This window comes from Aspergillus brunneoviolaceus (genome assembly GCF_003184695.1).
Source record: "Aspergillus brunneoviolaceus CBS 621.78 unplaced genomic scaffold BO95scaffold_31, whole genome shotgun sequence".
NCBI lineage: Eukaryota > Fungi > Ascomycota > Eurotiomycetes > Eurotiales > Aspergillaceae > Aspergillus > Aspergillus brunneoviolaceus.
The window spans coordinates 51304-66647 of record NW_020290761.1 but is presented as its reverse complement, the minus strand read 5'-3'; the positions used below and the strand labels follow the sequence as shown (position 1 = coordinate 66647).

The 15344-nt window shown below is 51.1% G+C and overlaps 6 protein-coding genes across 6 annotated transcripts; 5 read left to right on the top strand and 1 right to left on the bottom strand.

Annotated features, from left to right (window-relative positions):
• The first annotated feature begins 187 nt into the window (after nucleotides 1-187).
• On the top strand, nucleotides 188-4256 carry BO95DRAFT_442387 (putative SNF2 family helicase/ATPase). Its single transcript, XM_025586411.1, has 5 exons — nucleotides 188-525; nucleotides 627-644; nucleotides 708-851; nucleotides 910-3879; nucleotides 3938-4256. Exons 1-5 carry the CDS (start codon nucleotides 406-408, stop codon nucleotides 4049-4051), a joined length of 3366 nt encoding a protein of 1121 aa, XP_025442535.1. The 5' UTR covers nucleotides 188-405; the 3' UTR covers nucleotides 4052-4256.
• Nucleotides 4257-4507: 251 nt separating this feature from the next.
• BO95DRAFT_473250 (putative chromatin remodeling complex subunit (Chd3)) lies at nucleotides 4508-9652 on the top strand. Its single transcript, XM_025589713.1, has 3 exons — nucleotides 4508-5236; nucleotides 5298-8865; nucleotides 8925-9652. Exons 1-3 carry the CDS (start codon nucleotides 4853-4855, stop codon nucleotides 9446-9448), a joined length of 4476 nt encoding a protein of 1491 aa, XP_025442534.1. The 5' UTR covers nucleotides 4508-4852; the 3' UTR covers nucleotides 9449-9652.
• Nucleotides 9486-10235, top strand: BO95DRAFT_121182 (uncharacterized protein). Its single transcript, XM_025580448.1, has one exon. It carries the CDS (start codon nucleotides 9614-9616, stop codon nucleotides 10103-10105), a length of 492 nt encoding a protein of 163 aa, XP_025442533.1. The 5' UTR covers nucleotides 9486-9613; the 3' UTR covers nucleotides 10106-10235.
• Nucleotides 10235-10865, top strand: BO95DRAFT_121219 (uncharacterized protein). Its single transcript, XM_025580449.1, has one exon. The coding sequence runs from the start codon at nucleotides 10365-10367 to the stop codon at nucleotides 10713-10715; it is 351 nt and encodes a 116-aa protein (XP_025442532.1). The 5' UTR covers nucleotides 10235-10364; the 3' UTR covers nucleotides 10716-10865.
• On the top strand, nucleotides 10644-13010 carry BO95DRAFT_121175 (uncharacterized protein). The gene is made up of 3 exons (XM_025580447.1): nucleotides 10644-11459; nucleotides 11537-11612; nucleotides 11664-13010. The coding sequence occupies exons 1-3, from the start codon at nucleotides 11016-11018 to the stop codon at nucleotides 12779-12781; spliced, it is 1638 nt and encodes a 545-aa protein (XP_025442531.1). The 5' UTR covers nucleotides 10644-11015; the 3' UTR covers nucleotides 12782-13010.
• Nucleotides 13011-13617: 607 nt separating this feature from the next.
• On the bottom strand, nucleotides 13618-15323 carry BO95DRAFT_442384 (mitochondrial 37S ribosomal protein mS35). Its single transcript, XM_025586410.1, has 2 exons — nucleotides 14696-15323; nucleotides 13618-14531 (listed from the first exon to the last, which is right to left on the bottom strand). The coding sequence occupies exons 1-2, from the start codon at nucleotides 15252-15254 to the stop codon at nucleotides 13915-13917; spliced, it is 1176 nt and encodes a 391-aa protein (XP_025442530.1). The 5' UTR covers nucleotides 15255-15323; the 3' UTR covers nucleotides 13618-13914.
• Nucleotides 15324-15344: the final 21 nt, after the last annotated feature.

Sequence of the window (15344 nt, the reverse complement as noted above, 5' to 3'; positions counted from 1 at the left end):
CCTCCCGAGTCCCGAGTTTTCCCCTCTTTTCCTCCCCTGCTGACTCATTTATTACTCACCTTAAGCTTGCGCGTCTCCCCGGCCAATCAGCGCGTCAAGGGGCCGCGCTTCGCCGGCGAATTTCCATTCGCCATCCCGGCGCGACTGCGAGGCGGTACTTCTTTCCAAGGTTCGTCCTTTGATCATCCTCCGTCACTACTATTGTTTTTCACCCTACCTTTGTCCTCCATCTCGAAGAGAATCGTGTGACCAGGCTTGTCCTCAATCATATCACACTCAGAGGAGTGTCAATCTTCTCTCATCAGTCTTTCTCACTCGCTCCATACTGGTCCGATTGTATACTATCAAATCGCGTTTCTCCCGATATAGTTGAACTTGCCTGCGCAAGGTGCGCTTTGGAAAGTCATGGCTCCTTCACACATTCCGACTTCCGACCCGCCGTCACAGGCAGACACCCCAATGTCAGATGCAACTGCAGAGCCCATCACGTCGGTGCCAGTTGATAGACCAGACGCGCAAATGACGGTAAGCGCGCGCATTCATGCCATGAATAATACCTGTTAAATCATGTCATTTATCCTCTAAGGATGCTTTCGCTAACCATCAGGGCGTTTTCGAACTTTTAGGACACTCCCGACTACACGGTACTAATGCTCCGATGTTGATCACTGCTATCACGCATAGATGGGCTAACGGGCGCGCAATAGGATACTGATACGAACCCCAACACCACGGCGAGCAGTGTTGCAGGCGACGCACCGCCTCTGGATGGGCGCAGACGACGATCCGAAGCTTTTCACATGAGAAAAAGTATCCTGGGTAAAAAGCACGGTCGCTTGGACGAGTCAATGGTAGGTGGATATGCTACATATCCATGCGCTAGCGGCCACTCATTGTGTGTTACTGTAGGAAGATGATTCCATCCGTCGTTTTCGCTACCTCCTCGGCCTCACCGATCTATTCCGTCATTTCATCGAAACAAATCCCAACCCGCGAATTAAAGAGATCATGGCGGAGATCGACCGGCAAAATGAAGAGGAGGAAGCAAAAGCTAAGAAAAAGGGATCGGCTCGCTCTGGTGGTGCGAGTGCCGACAGACGCCGCAGAACAGAACAAGAAGAAGATGCCGAGCTTCTCAAAGACGAAAGGAGTGGCGGCGAAACGGGCACCGTTTTCCGGGAATCCCCGCCCTTCATCAAGGGAGAGATGCGCGACTATCAGATTGCCGGCCTGAACTGGCTTGTTTCCCTCCATGAAAACGGTATCTCTGGTATTCTGGCGGATGAGATGGGTTTGGGCAAAACGTTGCAGACTATTTCTTTCCTTGGCTACCTCCGACACGTTTGCGGAATCACTGGACCACACCTTGTCGCAGTCCCGAAATCAACACTTGACAATTGGAGGCGAGAGTTTGAAAAGTGGACTCCTGAGGTGAATGTCCTGGTATTGCAGGGTGACAAGGAAGAGCGGCATCGCTTGATCAACGAGCGCCTTCTGGATGAGAACTTCGACGTTTGTATCACCAGTTATGAAATGGTTCTGCGCGAGAAGAGTCACTTGAAGAAGTTTGCTTGGGAGTACATCATCATCGATGAGGCTCATCGTATCAAGAACGAAGAGTCATCACTGGCACAGATCATTCGTGTCTTCCATTCAAGGAATCGTCTGTTGATCACTGGTACTCCTCTGCAGAACAACCTGCACGAACTCTGGGCTCTCTTGAACTTCTTGCTACCGGATGTCTTTGGTGATTCGGAGGCTTTTGATCAATGGTTCTCCAGTCAGGATGCTGACCAGGACACTGTGGTGCAACAACTTCACCGCGTTTTGCGGCCTTTCCTGCTGCGCCGTGTCAAGAACGACGTGGAGAAGAGCCTGCTTCCTAAGAAGGAAATTAACCTATACGTACCCATGTCAGAGATGCAAGTCAAATGGTACCAGAAAATCTTAGAGAAGGACATCGACGCGGTCAATGGTGCTGCCGGCAAGCGCGAATCGAAGACCCGTTTGCTAAATATTGTCATGCAATTGCGCAAGTGTTGCAATCATCCATACCTTTTCGAAGGCGCTGAGCCAGGTCCTCCATACACAACGGATGAGCATCTTGTGGACAATGCGGGAAAGATGGTAATCCTTGATAAGGTTCTGGCGCGCATGAAGAAGCAGGGCAGTCGCGTGCTCATTTTCTCCCAGATGAGTCGTGTTCTCGACATTCTGGAAGATTACTGCGTGTTCCGAGAGTACAAGTATTGCCGCATTGACGGTACGACCGCTCATGAGGATCGAATTGCCGCCATCGATGAGTACAACAAGCCTGACTCTGACAAATTCATCTTCCTTCTTACAACCAGAGCAGGTGGATTGGGAATCAACCTGACGACCGCCGACATTGTGGTTCTGTACGACAGTGATTGGAATCCCCAGGCGGATCTGCAGGCCATGGATCGTGCTCATCGTATCGGTCAGACCAAGCAGGTTGTTGTATTCCGATTCATTACAGAAAATGCCATTGAGGAAAAGGTTCTAGAGCGTGCTGCGCAGAAATTGCGGTTGGATCAACTCGTCATTCAACAAGGGCGTGCCCAGCAGCAAACCAAGAATGCTGCATCGAAAGACGAGCTCCTTGGCATGATTCAGCATGGAGCTGCCAACGTCTTCACCCAGAAAGGCGCAACGGGGTCTTTGTCTACGGAGAACAAATTGTCGGAAGATGACATCGATGCTATCCTGCGCAAGGGTGAAGAAAGAACCGCGGAGCTCAACAAGAAGTACGAAAAGCTTGGAATCGATGACCTCCAGAAGTTTAGTTCGGAAAGTGCATACGAGTGGAATGGTCAAGATTTCGCCGATCGCAAGAAAGACATTGGAATTAACTGGATCAACCCAGCCAAGCGCGAGCGAAAGGAGCAGTTCTACTCTATCGACAAGTACTATCGTCAGGCTTTGGCCACCGGTGGCAGAACAGCTGATCCTAAACCGAAGGTTCCGCGCGCACCCAAGCAAATCGCCGTCCATGATTGGCAATTCTTCCCCCCGGGGCTTCAAGAGCTTCAGGAGAAGGAAACGGCGTACTTCCACAAAGAGATTGGCTATAAGGTTCCTCTAGCGGACGGTCCTGATGAAGAGCTCAGTGAGCGTGAAGCCGAGCGTGATCTGGAGCAACAAGAGATAGACAACGCCGTGCCGTTGACGGAAGAGGAGCAGGCACAAAAGGCAAAGATGTCCGAAGAGGGCTTCTCTACCTGGAACCGCCGTGATTTCCAGCAGTTTGTCAATGGCTCAGCTAAATTCGGTCGCACTGATTATGCCGGCATCGCCACCGAGGTGGATAGCAAGGAGCCGGACGAAATCGAGGAGTACGCTCAAGTATTCTGGGAACGATACACCGAAATCCAAGACTATCCTAAGTATCTTCGCGTCATCGATCAAGGGGAGGAAAAGCTTCGCAAGATGAACCATCAGCGCAAGATGTTGCGCAAGAAGATGGAGATGTACCGCGTGCCCCTTCAGCAGCTCAAAATCAACTACACGGTGTCGACTACTAATAAGAAGGTCTACACGGAAGAAGAAGATCGATTCTTGCTGGTCATGCTGGACAAGTATGGGGTTGATGGCGAAGGTCTTTATGAGAAAATCCGCGACGAGATTCGCGAGTCTCCCCTCTTCCGCTTCGACTGGTTCTTTCTCAGCCGGACACCTGTTGAAATCGGGCGTCGGTGCACCACACTATTGAATACTGTCGCTAAGGAGTTCGAGACTACTGAAGATGGAAAGGCGAATGGTGAAGGTGGCAAAGGTCGCGGCCGTGATCGGGACGAAGAGGAGGTTGAGAATGAAGAAGAGGCCCCTGCAAAGAAGAAAACCAAGGGTGGTGCAGTTGTAAGTCATAACCTCTTATTGATAGCTTCTGCATAGTTCTTACTGACGCCCCTCGCAGAACAAGCAGGTGAAGGCTGTCAAGGGTGGCAGCAAAGCAAACTCAGCCTCCACGTCGCGAGCTGCTAGTGTTTCGTCCAACGCCGCCTCGAAATCGAAGAGCCGGAAGAAGTGATGTCTCTTAGCTTGTGCGCGGTCTCGGTCTCAAATGACTAAGGTTTTTATGACTTTTCTGTAGACTGTTTGGGAAGTCTTGACAGTGGATGGGGGTGGGATTTGTTGGTTCATCATGTTTCATATATGCTGGGTTGGGCGTTGGCAAATAGATGCCACTGTAGTCTATAATGTTACTTTTCCATACTTCCCACCTCGAGTCTGTGGCATGTGGATCAAGGCGGGGGTCAGTGTGGATTCTTCAATCCCCTGCAGTCTTCTTCCCTTATTTATCATTCACTTAAAACTGATCATCATCCAAGACGAGCAGCAGTAGATAGAGCCCCACAGGAGAGAGTCCCAGCCGTTTACTCCGTACCGCAGAAAGCAATCAAACTCACCGCCCGCCACTTACCGTGACCAAAACCAAGTCCCTGATAAGATAGGCGCATTATCTTTATTCCTTTCCAAATCGCGTCGATAGAACGCGTCCGCATGAATTAATTAATATCACCGTCTCAGGAAGAGACGCAGCTGCTATACAGTTTCTCGACGATGAAGCGGCACATTTCTCTTTCTTTCTTTGTGCACAAAAGTCAACCGTCTCGACTCGCTTTCTAGAGCCTTCAACCTCAGCGTCACCTTACCCCGGTGTCAACTCATCTTCAATATTTGATTTCAACGAATACCACGACCTACCTCTCTTCTTCCGATTATACAGGCCCACATAGGACTTCCGTTGCCATTGTCAGCTCATGCTTCAATCCTGAAATATCATATCCTTGACGGAACGGGAATTCAGAACCAAAGACCAAACCAGCATATGTCGGACAACTCTGATAGCGAAGGCGGCCTTGTTGGGGAGCTTCTTGCCAAGTTCAAGAGCGGCCCTGCTGCTCGCACTTCGGAAGCGCCTCAAGATGGAAGAGCCTTGAAAGAGTCTGGAATGCCAGAGATCAAGGCATCTGAAGATGATTTCCCACCTCAGCAAGATTCACCAGAACGCGATTTGATCCAAGAAAGTCCTTCAGAGCTTCAGCTACCGCGGCCTGTCGTTGAGGTTCCACTTGCCCCCAGCAGTGTTATCGAGGACTGCGACTTCCTACCTGGACACTTTGAAGCTCTCTACATCATCAGTGAGGAGGTTTCTGAGACAGAGGGCGGGCTTCTGTATCGTGTTAGGCTGAAAAGTGGCGAGATCCAAAAGGTATGTTGCACTTGCAACCTTTTTGCCCGCGTATCGTGTAACTAACCGTCCGATCTCTCAGGCCTCATCCGAGCAGCTTGAAACTCTCAAAAATGGACGGCAAGCCCTATCGAATTTCTTCCAATACGGCCCCAATGAATCAGCCTCATCTCAATTCCACGAAACATCGGAAGAAGACTCGGACTTGTCCGACGCAAGAAAGCGGACCAGGAGAAGTATTCAGCGATCCACCCGGGCTAGAAATACTGGGTTCACAGCATTCTTCGGAGATTTGAGTAGCGATGAAGAGATAGGTCACCCACGACGAGGAAGTTATTCTTCCAGTGAAAATATTATCGCATCATCTGGTACAAGAACAAGGGGGCGTCGCATGTTACGAGCTCGAAAGAGTAAGTCGCGCTCGGAGATCCTGCTATCGGACGAAGAAGACAGCCGCCGTAGTACCCCAGTAGGCACGCGTCAGTCGACAAGGACTCGAAAGGTTTTACGGAAGAATCTGCGTGAACGGAATGAGGACGAAATTTCCGAGAATGAGGGCACACCGAAACATCATGAAAAGTACTTCGGTGCCAAAGAAAAGTTTCAGAAGATGCCGGAAAATGATCCTTTCCGAGAAAGACATCGCGGCGCGTGCAAGAGTTGCCATGTCATTGGAGATGATTATGCGAAAGGGCCTCTCGTATTCTGCCAGGGATGTACCAGCAGTTTCCACCATTCATGCTTGGGTCCTCGGGCTGCCCGAGACCATCTTGTTACTAAAGTCACCGAAGACTTGTTTGTCCTTCAATGCCGCAATTGCCTGGGAGTCGCTCATTCGAAAGACCCAATTGTTCCTCATCAGGGCTATTGTGCTATCTGCAATCGCGAAGGGAACATGTCAAGGCCACTGCGGGATCGTCTAACGCCGAAGCAGGAGCAACAGTCTCGGCAGCAGAACGGTGGGAAGGATCCTATAACTTTCATCGATATGTCGCGGGTCAATAATGTGGCTAATCTACTATTCCGTTGCACTACTTGTCATAGAGCCTTCCACTTCGAGCATCTATCTGACGTCGCTCATCTTACGTGGCATTGCCAGGACTGTGCTTCAGTACCGGGAGAAGTCGGTGCTATAGTTGCCTGGCGACCAGTCGATCCAAAGGCGAAAACCGCGAAAGAAGCGGAGCGGGAGTATCTTATCAAATGGAAGAATCAGTCCTACGGCAACGCGACCTGGATGCCTGGAAGTTGGGTCTGGGGCTTTGTGAACCATATCATGCGTCGGGCCTTTCTTAAGAGGAACCTCGCACCGCAAAGGACTATTGAAGAAGCTGTCCCGGAGGACTACTTGCGCATCGATATCATCTTCGACGTCCGTTATTCTAGCTCATCGCCGCCTGGAGAAAGCAAGCAGCGGTCCTATGAAACAGACCTGGAGCGAATTGACAATGTGTCTCAGGTATATGTCAAATTCAAAGGCCTTCCGTATGAGGATGTAGTCTGGGATACGCCTCCTGATCGGAGTGATGCAGAGAGATGGGAGGACTTCAAAGCTGCTTTTGCGGACTGGGTCAAACGGGAATATGTCCGTCAGCCGAACCAAGAAACTTTAAGGAGACATCTGGCCAAGAAGAGAAAGAAGAACTTCCAAATTGATCTGGTCAAAGACCATCAGCCCACCATTATGACGGGTGGTGAGATGATGGACTACCAACATGATGGTGTCAATTGGCTCTACTACATGTGGTTCAAACAGCAAAACGCTATTCTTGCCGACGAGATGGGTCTTGGAAAGACAATACAAGTCATTGGCTTCATGGCTACCCTGATTCAGTACCATAGATGCTGGCCTTTCCTAGTGGTGGTGCCTAATTCCACCTGTCCCAACTGGCGCAAGGAAATCAAGTCATGGGTTCCTTCAATGCGGGTGGTGACATACTACGGGTCTGCATTTTCTCGCAATCTTGCCAAAGAGTATGAGATGTATGCTGATGACGATCCTACTCTCCGGTGCCACGTCGTCGTGACTTCGTATGAGACGATGGTTGATGATGCATCCCGCAGATTCCTGGCAAAGATTCCCTGGGCCGGCTTGATTGTTGACGAAGGCCAACGGCTCAAGAATGACAAGAGCCAGCTTTATGAAGCACTGTCGCAAATCAGATTTCCGTTCAAGTTGCTTTTGACCGGAACTCCGCTCCAGAATAACATCCGAGAACTATTCAACTTGCTTCAGTTTTGCGACCCGTCAAAGAAGGCCTTTGACCTCGAACAAGAGTACGGCACGCTTTCACAGGAGAATATTACAAAGCTGCATGAAATGCTACGGCCTTTTTTCCTGCGACGGACAAAAGCGCAAGTGCTCACGTTTCTTCCCCCAGTTGCCCAGATTATTGTTCCGGTCTCGATGTCTGTGGTACAGAAGAAACTATACAAATCTATCCTTGCCAAAAACCCTCAATTGATCAAGGCTATCTTTCAGCGCAATGGGGCAAAGGCTTTGAAGCAGGCCGAAAGACATAACCTGAACAATATTCTCATGCAATTGCGCAAATGTCTGTGTCATCCATTCGTCTATAGCAGAGCCATCGAGGAGAGAACTGCTGATAGGATGAAATCTCATCGGCACTTGGTGGATGCAGCTGGTAAACTTCAATTGTTGGAATTGATGCTCCCGAAACTCAAGGATCGTGGCCATAGGGTCCTCATTTTTAGTCAGTTCCTCGAAAACCTCGACATAATCGAGGATTTCCTCGACGGAATGGGTTTACCACATCTTCGCCTCGATGGTAGAATGACTTCGCTCGAGAAGCAGAAGACGATCGACGATTACAACGCACAAGATTCGCCCTACTTCGCCTTTCTTCTCTCGACTCGGTCTGGTGGAGTGGGGATCAACCTGGCTACTGCAGATACTGTGATCATTATGGACCCGGATTTCAACCCCCATCAAGACATGCAGGCGTTGTCGCGTGCTCATCGGATAGGGCAAACGAACAAGGTTCTTGTCTTCCAGCTTATGACCCGGAGCAGTGCCGAAGAGAAGATCATGCAAATAGGCAAGAAGAAGATGGTCCTAGACCACGTTCTTATTGACCGCATGGTGGCGGAAGAAGATGACGGGCAAGATCTTGAGTCTGTGCTCCGTCATGGAGCTCAAGCCTTGTTTGATGACGATGACTCTGGCGATGTACGATATGACTCTGAGTCTGTCGATAAGCTCCTTGATCGCAGTCAAGCCGAACAAGCTAAGGCGCCCGTTGAAGGTGACCCGGAGTCCCAATTCAGCTTTGCTCGGGTGTGGGCAAACGATAACCAGAATCTGGAGGATCGCCTCCAGGAGATGACTGAGCAGACTGAGCAGACTGTACCCAATGCTGACATCTGGGACAACATTCTGCGCGAGCGAGAACAAGCTGCAGCCGAGGAAGCCAGGCGAAAAGCGGAGACATTTGGTCGTGGAAAGAGGAAGCGTACCAATGTTGATTACGGCAAAACTGCCAGGGAATCGTCCCCCGTCGATGATCATATAATGCGACTAGCAGACAGCGACGGAGAGTACCAGGTCGAAGACGCCGTTGACTCCGAGTCTGACTTGGCCCCTGAGCTAGACCGTGATGAACTGGCCATCATCCCCAAAAAGACTAAAAGTAAGTGCCCGATTCTCCTTCAATTGGGGTTATTCGCATTTCGCTAATGCAAGCCACAGCTCGAGAATTCGAAAGAATTGCTCCCATCAACTTGCCGCTCGCCATGGATGGCAGTGCGGAACCTAACCAAACTCAGCAACCCACTTGTATTGCATGCAAGCAGGCTCACCCAGTTGGTTCCTGTCGCTTGAGGTTGGCTGGTGTTGAGCATTGTCCCCTCTGTGGTCTTGCCCACTATGGTTATTCGCGCACATGTCCTCATCTGAAGTCTGACGCACAAGTCGCCAGGATGCTGGATGCTATAAAGCATAGTACTGAGGACAGGGAGCTCGTTCTCCTAGCGAAAAAGTATCTGACTGGTATTCGTGGCAACCTTGCACTGCGCAAGAGAAAAGAGGCCAGTAAGGCTGCAGCAGGCGGTGCGAGTCTTCCTGCCTCCACCCCTGTTGCAACCAGCTCCCCCGTCGTTAACCTCACTACTGAAAATCGCATGGGGCCAGCTGGTCAAGCATTGATGAATCCCGGACATTCTTTCCCTTCATCTACTCATGCATCTCAACACCATCCTACCAACGGGGTGTAAATTTAACAGTTCATCGAGAGGGTCAGGATGCAGCAGGAAGCAGCAGGAAGCAGCACATGGCGGTGGTGGTTTTGTGATTTTGTTCTCTTTCCATAGGGATTGATTCAGCGTTAGTTGCCTCCGGGGTCTCGGAGTTCGTGATATCATAGCATTGGCAGGAGTTGCATGAAAAAGCTATGTAATTACATTTTGTTTAGAGAAAGCAACTGGAATGGACCTGAGGCAGACAAATCGGGGGTCACATGTTCCTTCCTGTTTGGCTCCGGTTGGTTCAAACCAGAACATCCCGCTGACTGCATCTCGTTTGTGGATATCAAATTCAGGACGGAACTCGAAGTAGACTTCATTCCGTTTGTTGCATCCTCCTCCTTTTTCCGCGCATCGCGTACTGCGCATTTGCAGAGATTTTTCGCAATACCGTTTGTGGATAATGCTGATTTGCTCATTCGTTGGATCGTTCGTGTCACCAACGTCACCCGCCGATATAATCGTTACTTACTCCCTCCACGTTGCCAGCAGACCGCATCGAGGCTTATCAGACACATTGTGTCAATCTCAGGACTGGAAACGAAGTATGGGTCGCTCCTATTAGGTGACACTCTGTCAGGGACAGCACGGGCAAGCAAAGAATGCCTGTGTATCAACATTGATCCTTGACCATTGACCATTGAATTCGTTCCGGATTCAATTGATGCAGAGAGAAAGCATGGTTTAAGTCAAGAGGTATGAGGATGGAGGGAATCAGTCCGGTACGAGATATCACCCAGAGGCTGAATTTATCGAAGAGACAGCAATTGCACCTTTTCCACAAGAGCGGACCAAACCCCCCATAACATGCGACCAGCGAGGAGGCTGCAGCCATCCGGGACGGTTGTACTGGCGAGCATCATCGGACAAACACTGACGGCATTTAGTCATGGCTGGATCTGGACCCTGCGACTGCTCTTATCCTCTGCGGAATCTTCGCGCTGGTATTTCTTTTTCTTTTTTCTGGTCTTTTGCCAATATTCGGCCGGTTGAGAATCTTTTGATTTGCATTGGATTCTCTGGGCGGCGAACATTAGATGTGTTCTCAGACTGGCTTTTTATACTCCTGTTCCTGTCGCTTCTTTTTTGCGTGACTGTTTCTGCAGGGCTGTTAGTGGATGACACCAATCTCTGCAAGCTCACACGCCTAGGTTGCTCTTGTTCCTGGAGTGAATGGTGTATCGTTCTCTGTGTGGTGTTATCAACCCCTGTTACCAACGCCTGTCTCAGTGAATGTTAACTCATTTTTTGCTGGCCAGTGATTCACCGATCTTTAACACGGTCTTCCTTTCTGTTTATTTCTTTGGATCCTCTGCTCTCTTCTTTTCTTTCTTAATCTCTTCGCTGTGGTTGTGTTCTCTTTACTTCCATCCCTCTACTTCTAGCTCTCCACCATTCATCCTTACACTCTTTCCTTTCCCATCTCTCATGGCGATATACTTCATCTTCTAGCATAGGTTATATCGCTTCCTGACGCTCAGCTTCTCATCCGTCTATCCCTGCCGAAGACTGAGTTGCAAGTTGGCGCTGCCAAGCAGCCATGTCTTCGCCGATTCGCCCTCAGTTTTTCTGTACTCGCCCAAATGGCACCCTCACTCCCCTGGTTGCTGTCGACGAGCTGCCCTCACATATCTCAATCCGCGGTGCTCCCCGTACCCTCTCGCCAAGCGAAACTCAAGGCATGACTAGTCTGGGTACTGTGAGCTCTAGATTGCAATTCTATGTCCTCGAGGGCGCTCTCCCACACACAACTCGCGCGTCGCCCGGTACCGCACCTGGACATCGTTCCCGCGACAATGACGTGCAGGCGACGCTTATGAATCTTGCTTCCGATGAAAATATACCTGTTAGCCAGAGAGTTGCTATCAGTACGCTACTGCAACATGGTGTATCTCAGAACTGGTTTGCGACACCTTCCTCGTCCAGCGGCTGGCTGGTCCCAAGCAGCAATGTGAATCCCCAAGGAAACGGTATTGCTAGACAGGTACGTGTTACTCTACATGCGATGCACTGGAAAGAAGCCGAGTTCCAAGGTAACGAGTTTGATTAACCCTCTTGCAGAGCCCCCACTACAACTCGAAGAAAGAGTACTGCTCCTATTGGATCCGTCATGGCGAATGCGACTATCAGCAACAAGGTGAGGGGCTCATGTTACATTTGGTCAGCATAAATCTAACACTCGCCATAGGATGCCTCTATAAGCATGAAATGCCTCACGATTTGTCCATGCTAGAGAAGCTTGGTCTGCGCGACATCCCTCGCTGGTACCGCGATAAGTTCAATATTCCCAGCCTACTTCCCAATGGGCATGGACATCCTCGTACCCCCCTAAGCCATACACTCCCTGCACCCGATGCTGGTTCCTACAGCAGATCGCTTCCCTATCACCCGCGCATGGGTATGAATGAAGTGCTTGACGCGCCTGAGATAAAAAAGGAGCCTGAACAGGAATTTGCTGCAAACCAGCTCTCCATCCAGCAATCTTCATTGGGATTTCCTGGTGCCTCGCGACTCGCTTTGCCGGCTACGGACGCAGCGAAAGCTTCTAAGACTCAGAGGATAGAGCAAAAGCACACTCCCAGTTCCAAGAGTGTGGCTCTTAGGAAGCTCGATCTTCTGTCTTTTGATCCGCTCCCGGAATTCAAGGAATATTCATCCTTGAGGCCTGCCAACGGAAACAACTCGCCTGCTTGTGACTATTCACGCCCGCATGAGAGTACTGCTTACAAGAACGTTGTTACCGATCCTTTTGAAGGCACTTGCAGAGATTCGCGTGGAAGTTTTGGCCGTATCCCACCTTTCCTACCTGCCTCTCTTGGTATGAATCCGTGCCAGGGTTCAAGTATCTTACGGGATGCTGTACCTCAGGGACGTTCCAAGAAGACCCATAGGTCCCGTCGTTTGTATCAGCCTCGATCACAATTCCCATCGGATGATCCAAACTCTGAAATGGAGGAGCGAGTCGCTGGGGCGAGCTATTCTAGCCAGGCCACTCTTCCGTCAAATTGTGCATCGCCTGCCTCGAAGGTCACATTTGGGACTTTCGGATCTCTCCAGACGCATGCTAACCCGAGTCTCATGCATGGATGTGCCGCATCCGAGCCGCCTACTCGAGATGCCTCCCCTTCTACACACTCCAGTACTGCGTCGTCGGAGTCCAGCCCTGGAAAGCGTCGCAATCGCGTCAAAGGCAAGAGCCACAAGCCCAATTCCGGGACCATTGGTCAGAAGATTTATCGCCAGCGCTCTGTCGGATCTTCCGAAGATGAATTTTTCGGCGGATTGTCCATGGAAGAGGAGAAGTAAATAGAGACTCTACTAGGTGAGACCGGAAGGTGCCCACACGTCTATGGTCTGAGGCTTTCTTCTACTTGATCGGAAACCAGCTGTTTGTTGTTCCCCCATCACACATAAATATGCGACTTTGCGGCTTTTCCAGGTGCTACGATGCGAATTACTATGATATGCTACACGGGATCTCCTTTGCGAAATAAATATACCTTTTCTGTCTCAAAAGGAACGGAGGACTCCCCCACTTGACTTGACGTTGACGTTGGAATGAGAGAAAATGGAGGTTCTGTTCGCCTACTACTACTACTACTAATCTAGCCTTGAAGGCGAAACTTGTATCTGAACACACACAGTGCTTCTATCCCGGCGCCGTTCGCACATCATATGTATGCTGTCAATACTATGTTGGCTTTGTTTTTCTCATTTTCTGATTTCCAAGTTTCCTCTTTTCCAGTTTTCATTTTCGTTGCCTCTACCCCCCTCTCTTGTTCGGAGAAGACACGGTCTCGTGTGCGAAATGTAATATAGCAGAGGTCATGTCTATATTTGGATGGGAGTTGGGCGGAGGCGATGGATTTCGAACATGTGAAATATGGAGCACAGGCATGCCCTGATGCAATGAAACAGCCCTTGAGCTTTGCAGATGCACATCACTCATGGAAGATCTCGAACATAATAACTCTTTGGAGATGCCGTAAGCACACACACCTTTGTACTCTTGTAATTCGCGAGGTCGCTCGACGGAAACACAACCAAGCCCCGCTCTCTGTGCCATACCTGTGGAGTTTGAATGAACCCTCCTGTGCTATATCTGTGAAGATGGAATGAAGTATAATACATTGATATGATGAATCTAGTACAACCGTGCAGAAAAGAGCAAATTGCGCCACCCTGTTTTGATCTGAGCTTACAGAGAAGTTCCGGGAAATTAAGACAAGAAGACAGGACCGGAAGAAAGAAAGGAAACCAGAAGAAGAAAAGAGCTCCATGACAAGACACATCATACACACATATACACCCCGCAAATGATTCCTGATCCTCACACCCGCAGGCGCGCGTGCGCGCATTAATCATCAGAATCTTATGTGTACGCCGGGGGGATTGATTCCCTGAGCACGTCCACCACCGCCACTATCACCACCTCCTCCTCAGCGCATTCTACGCTGCGGAGGTCTAGCACCGACCCTCACACCGACCTTCGCGCCCTTCTGGTCCTCCTTGCCCGAGAGCCTGGGCATGGCGGAGGTCAGCGCGGGCAGGGACTTGATGGCCTCGGAGATGATCTGGTTCCCGTCGACGACGGTGTCGGGGAGTTGCTCCAGCTGCTTGCGGGCCTTCTGGGCGGCGCGCCTGGCGTCGAGCTCGCGGCGGCGCTCGGGGGTGATGGCCCACTCGTCGGGGAAGCGGAGACGGGTCTTGGGCTTGTGGTGGCGGAGGTCGAGCGGGACGTCGGCGAAGCTGTCGCCTTCCTTGGCCTCCTTGAGCAGGGACTGGATCAGGTCGCCCAGGTAGCGCTTGTTCTGGGCGCGGTGCTGGAACTTCTCGCACGACATGCGCACGATGTCGGTGTCCGGGTTGTAGCGCACGCCGACCAGCTTGAGGAAGGTCTGGCGCTGGGCCTCGGTCAGGTGCTTGGGGGTCAGATCCTTGGAGGCCAGCTCGACCACGACCTTGTGCTGGGCCGGGTGCTCTTCGCCCATGTAGGTCGTGTACCGGAAGCGGAGGATGTGGGTTTCGGGGGGCAGGGTGAAGGGTTTGGCGAGTTCTGCGAAGGGGGATCTGGGGTTAGCGCTTTTTCTTGTGGGGGGTGCTTCGTTTCTCAAGCTGGGAGGTGGGGGATCAAAGTTGAAGTAGAAGAATGGCAGCCCCCCCCCCCGCCTCCTCCCAGGAGTCAACGAAAGACAAAAGGGAAGAAGAGTTAAGTCATACTGCTCAATGACGGCATATCCCAGGCGGCGATCCGCGCGTATTCTCTGATCTCACGGTGTTCTTCCAGCTCGGCATAGGCCATGGTCGTCATGTCGTCGTCGTTGAATTCGTCGTCCATATCCTGCACCAGACCGAACTCGTCGGGCTCCTCCTCCGACCAGAATCCGTGCGTGTATGCTGCTTCCGCAAAGCGCCAGGGCTGTACTTGCTTGTCAATCGCGGCGATTCTCTGGTCGATCTGGGCCATCCGGGCCTTGCGTTTTTCCGGGTCGTTGAATTCAGCGATCATGCTCGTGTTCGCCTTGTCGAAGGCCGCGCGGTCTTCCGGGGACATCATATCGTACAGGGACCGCTGCTCCGGAGTCAAGTTCTCGGGCGAGTACTCCGGGAGATTGGGGTAATCCTCCAGGCGCCGTGGGCGAACCTCAGGGATGACCGGGTCTTCGGGCATGCAGGAGAGCGGCGTGGCGGAGAAGGAGCGGTAGGAGGGGTTGGCGATGGGACCTCTTCGGGCCAGGGAGAAGGCCGAGCGGCCCAGAGACCTGGCTACTGAGGCCATTGTGAGGGGAGGGGGAATGGAATGGAGGGGGAGTTGTAGGCGGAGGATTAGAGGGTTTCAAGGTTGGATGTTTTTTTTGATGGAGATGGG

What these genes read in the sequence shown, in the direction of transcription:
- BO95DRAFT_121182 (XM_025580448.1), top strand. Translation starts at nt 9,614, where the DNA reads ATGAAAAAGCTATGTAATTACATTTTGTTTAGAGAAAGCAACTGGAAT.
- BO95DRAFT_442387 (XM_025586411.1), top strand. Translation starts at nt 406, where the DNA reads ATGGCTCCTTCACACATTCCGACTTCCGACCCGCCGTCACAGGCAGAC. An exon ending in GTCGCTTGGACGAGTCAATG is followed by an intron (nt 852 to 909) that starts GTAGGTGGATAT and finishes GTGTTACTGTAG; the next exon opens with GAAGATGATTCCATCCGTCG. An exon ending in AAACCAAGGGTGGTGCAGTT is followed by an intron (nt 3,880 to 3,937) that starts GTAAGTCATAAC and finishes CGCCCCTCGCAG; the next exon opens with AACAAGCAGGTGAAGGCTGT.
- BO95DRAFT_473250 (XM_025589713.1), top strand. Translation starts at nt 4,853, where the DNA reads ATGTCGGACAACTCTGATAGCGAAGGCGGCCTTGTTGGGGAGCTTCTT. An exon ending in AAAGTGGCGAGATCCAAAAG is followed by an intron (nt 5,237 to 5,297) that starts GTATGTTGCACT and finishes CCGATCTCTCAG; the next exon opens with GCCTCATCCGAGCAGCTTGA. An exon ending in CATCCCCAAAAAGACTAAAA is followed by an intron (nt 8,866 to 8,924) that starts GTAAGTGCCCGA and finishes TGCAAGCCACAG; the next exon opens with CTCGAGAATTCGAAAGAATT.
- BO95DRAFT_121175 (XM_025580447.1), top strand. Translation starts at nt 11,016, where the DNA reads ATGTCTTCGCCGATTCGCCCTCAGTTTTTCTGTACTCGCCCAAATGGC. An exon ending in GAAACGGTATTGCTAGACAG is followed by an intron (nt 11,460 to 11,536) that starts GTACGTGTTACT and finishes ACCCTCTTGCAG; the next exon opens with AGCCCCCACTACAACTCGAA. An exon ending in ATGCGACTATCAGCAACAAG is followed by an intron (nt 11,613 to 11,663) that starts GTGAGGGGCTCA and finishes CACTCGCCATAG; the next exon opens with GATGCCTCTATAAGCATGAA.
- BO95DRAFT_442384 (XM_025586410.1), bottom strand. Translation starts at nt 15,254, where the DNA reads ATGGCCTCAGTAGCCAGGTCTCTGGGCCGCTCGGCCTTCTCCCTGGCC. An exon ending in GGATATGCCGTCATTGAGCA is followed by an intron (nt 14,532 to 14,695) that starts GTATGACTTAAC and finishes CCCCCTTCGCAG; the next exon opens with AACTCGCCAAACCCTTCACC.
- BO95DRAFT_121219 (XM_025580449.1), top strand. Translation starts at nt 10,365, where the DNA reads ATGGCTGGATCTGGACCCTGCGACTGCTCTTATCCTCTGCGGAATCTT.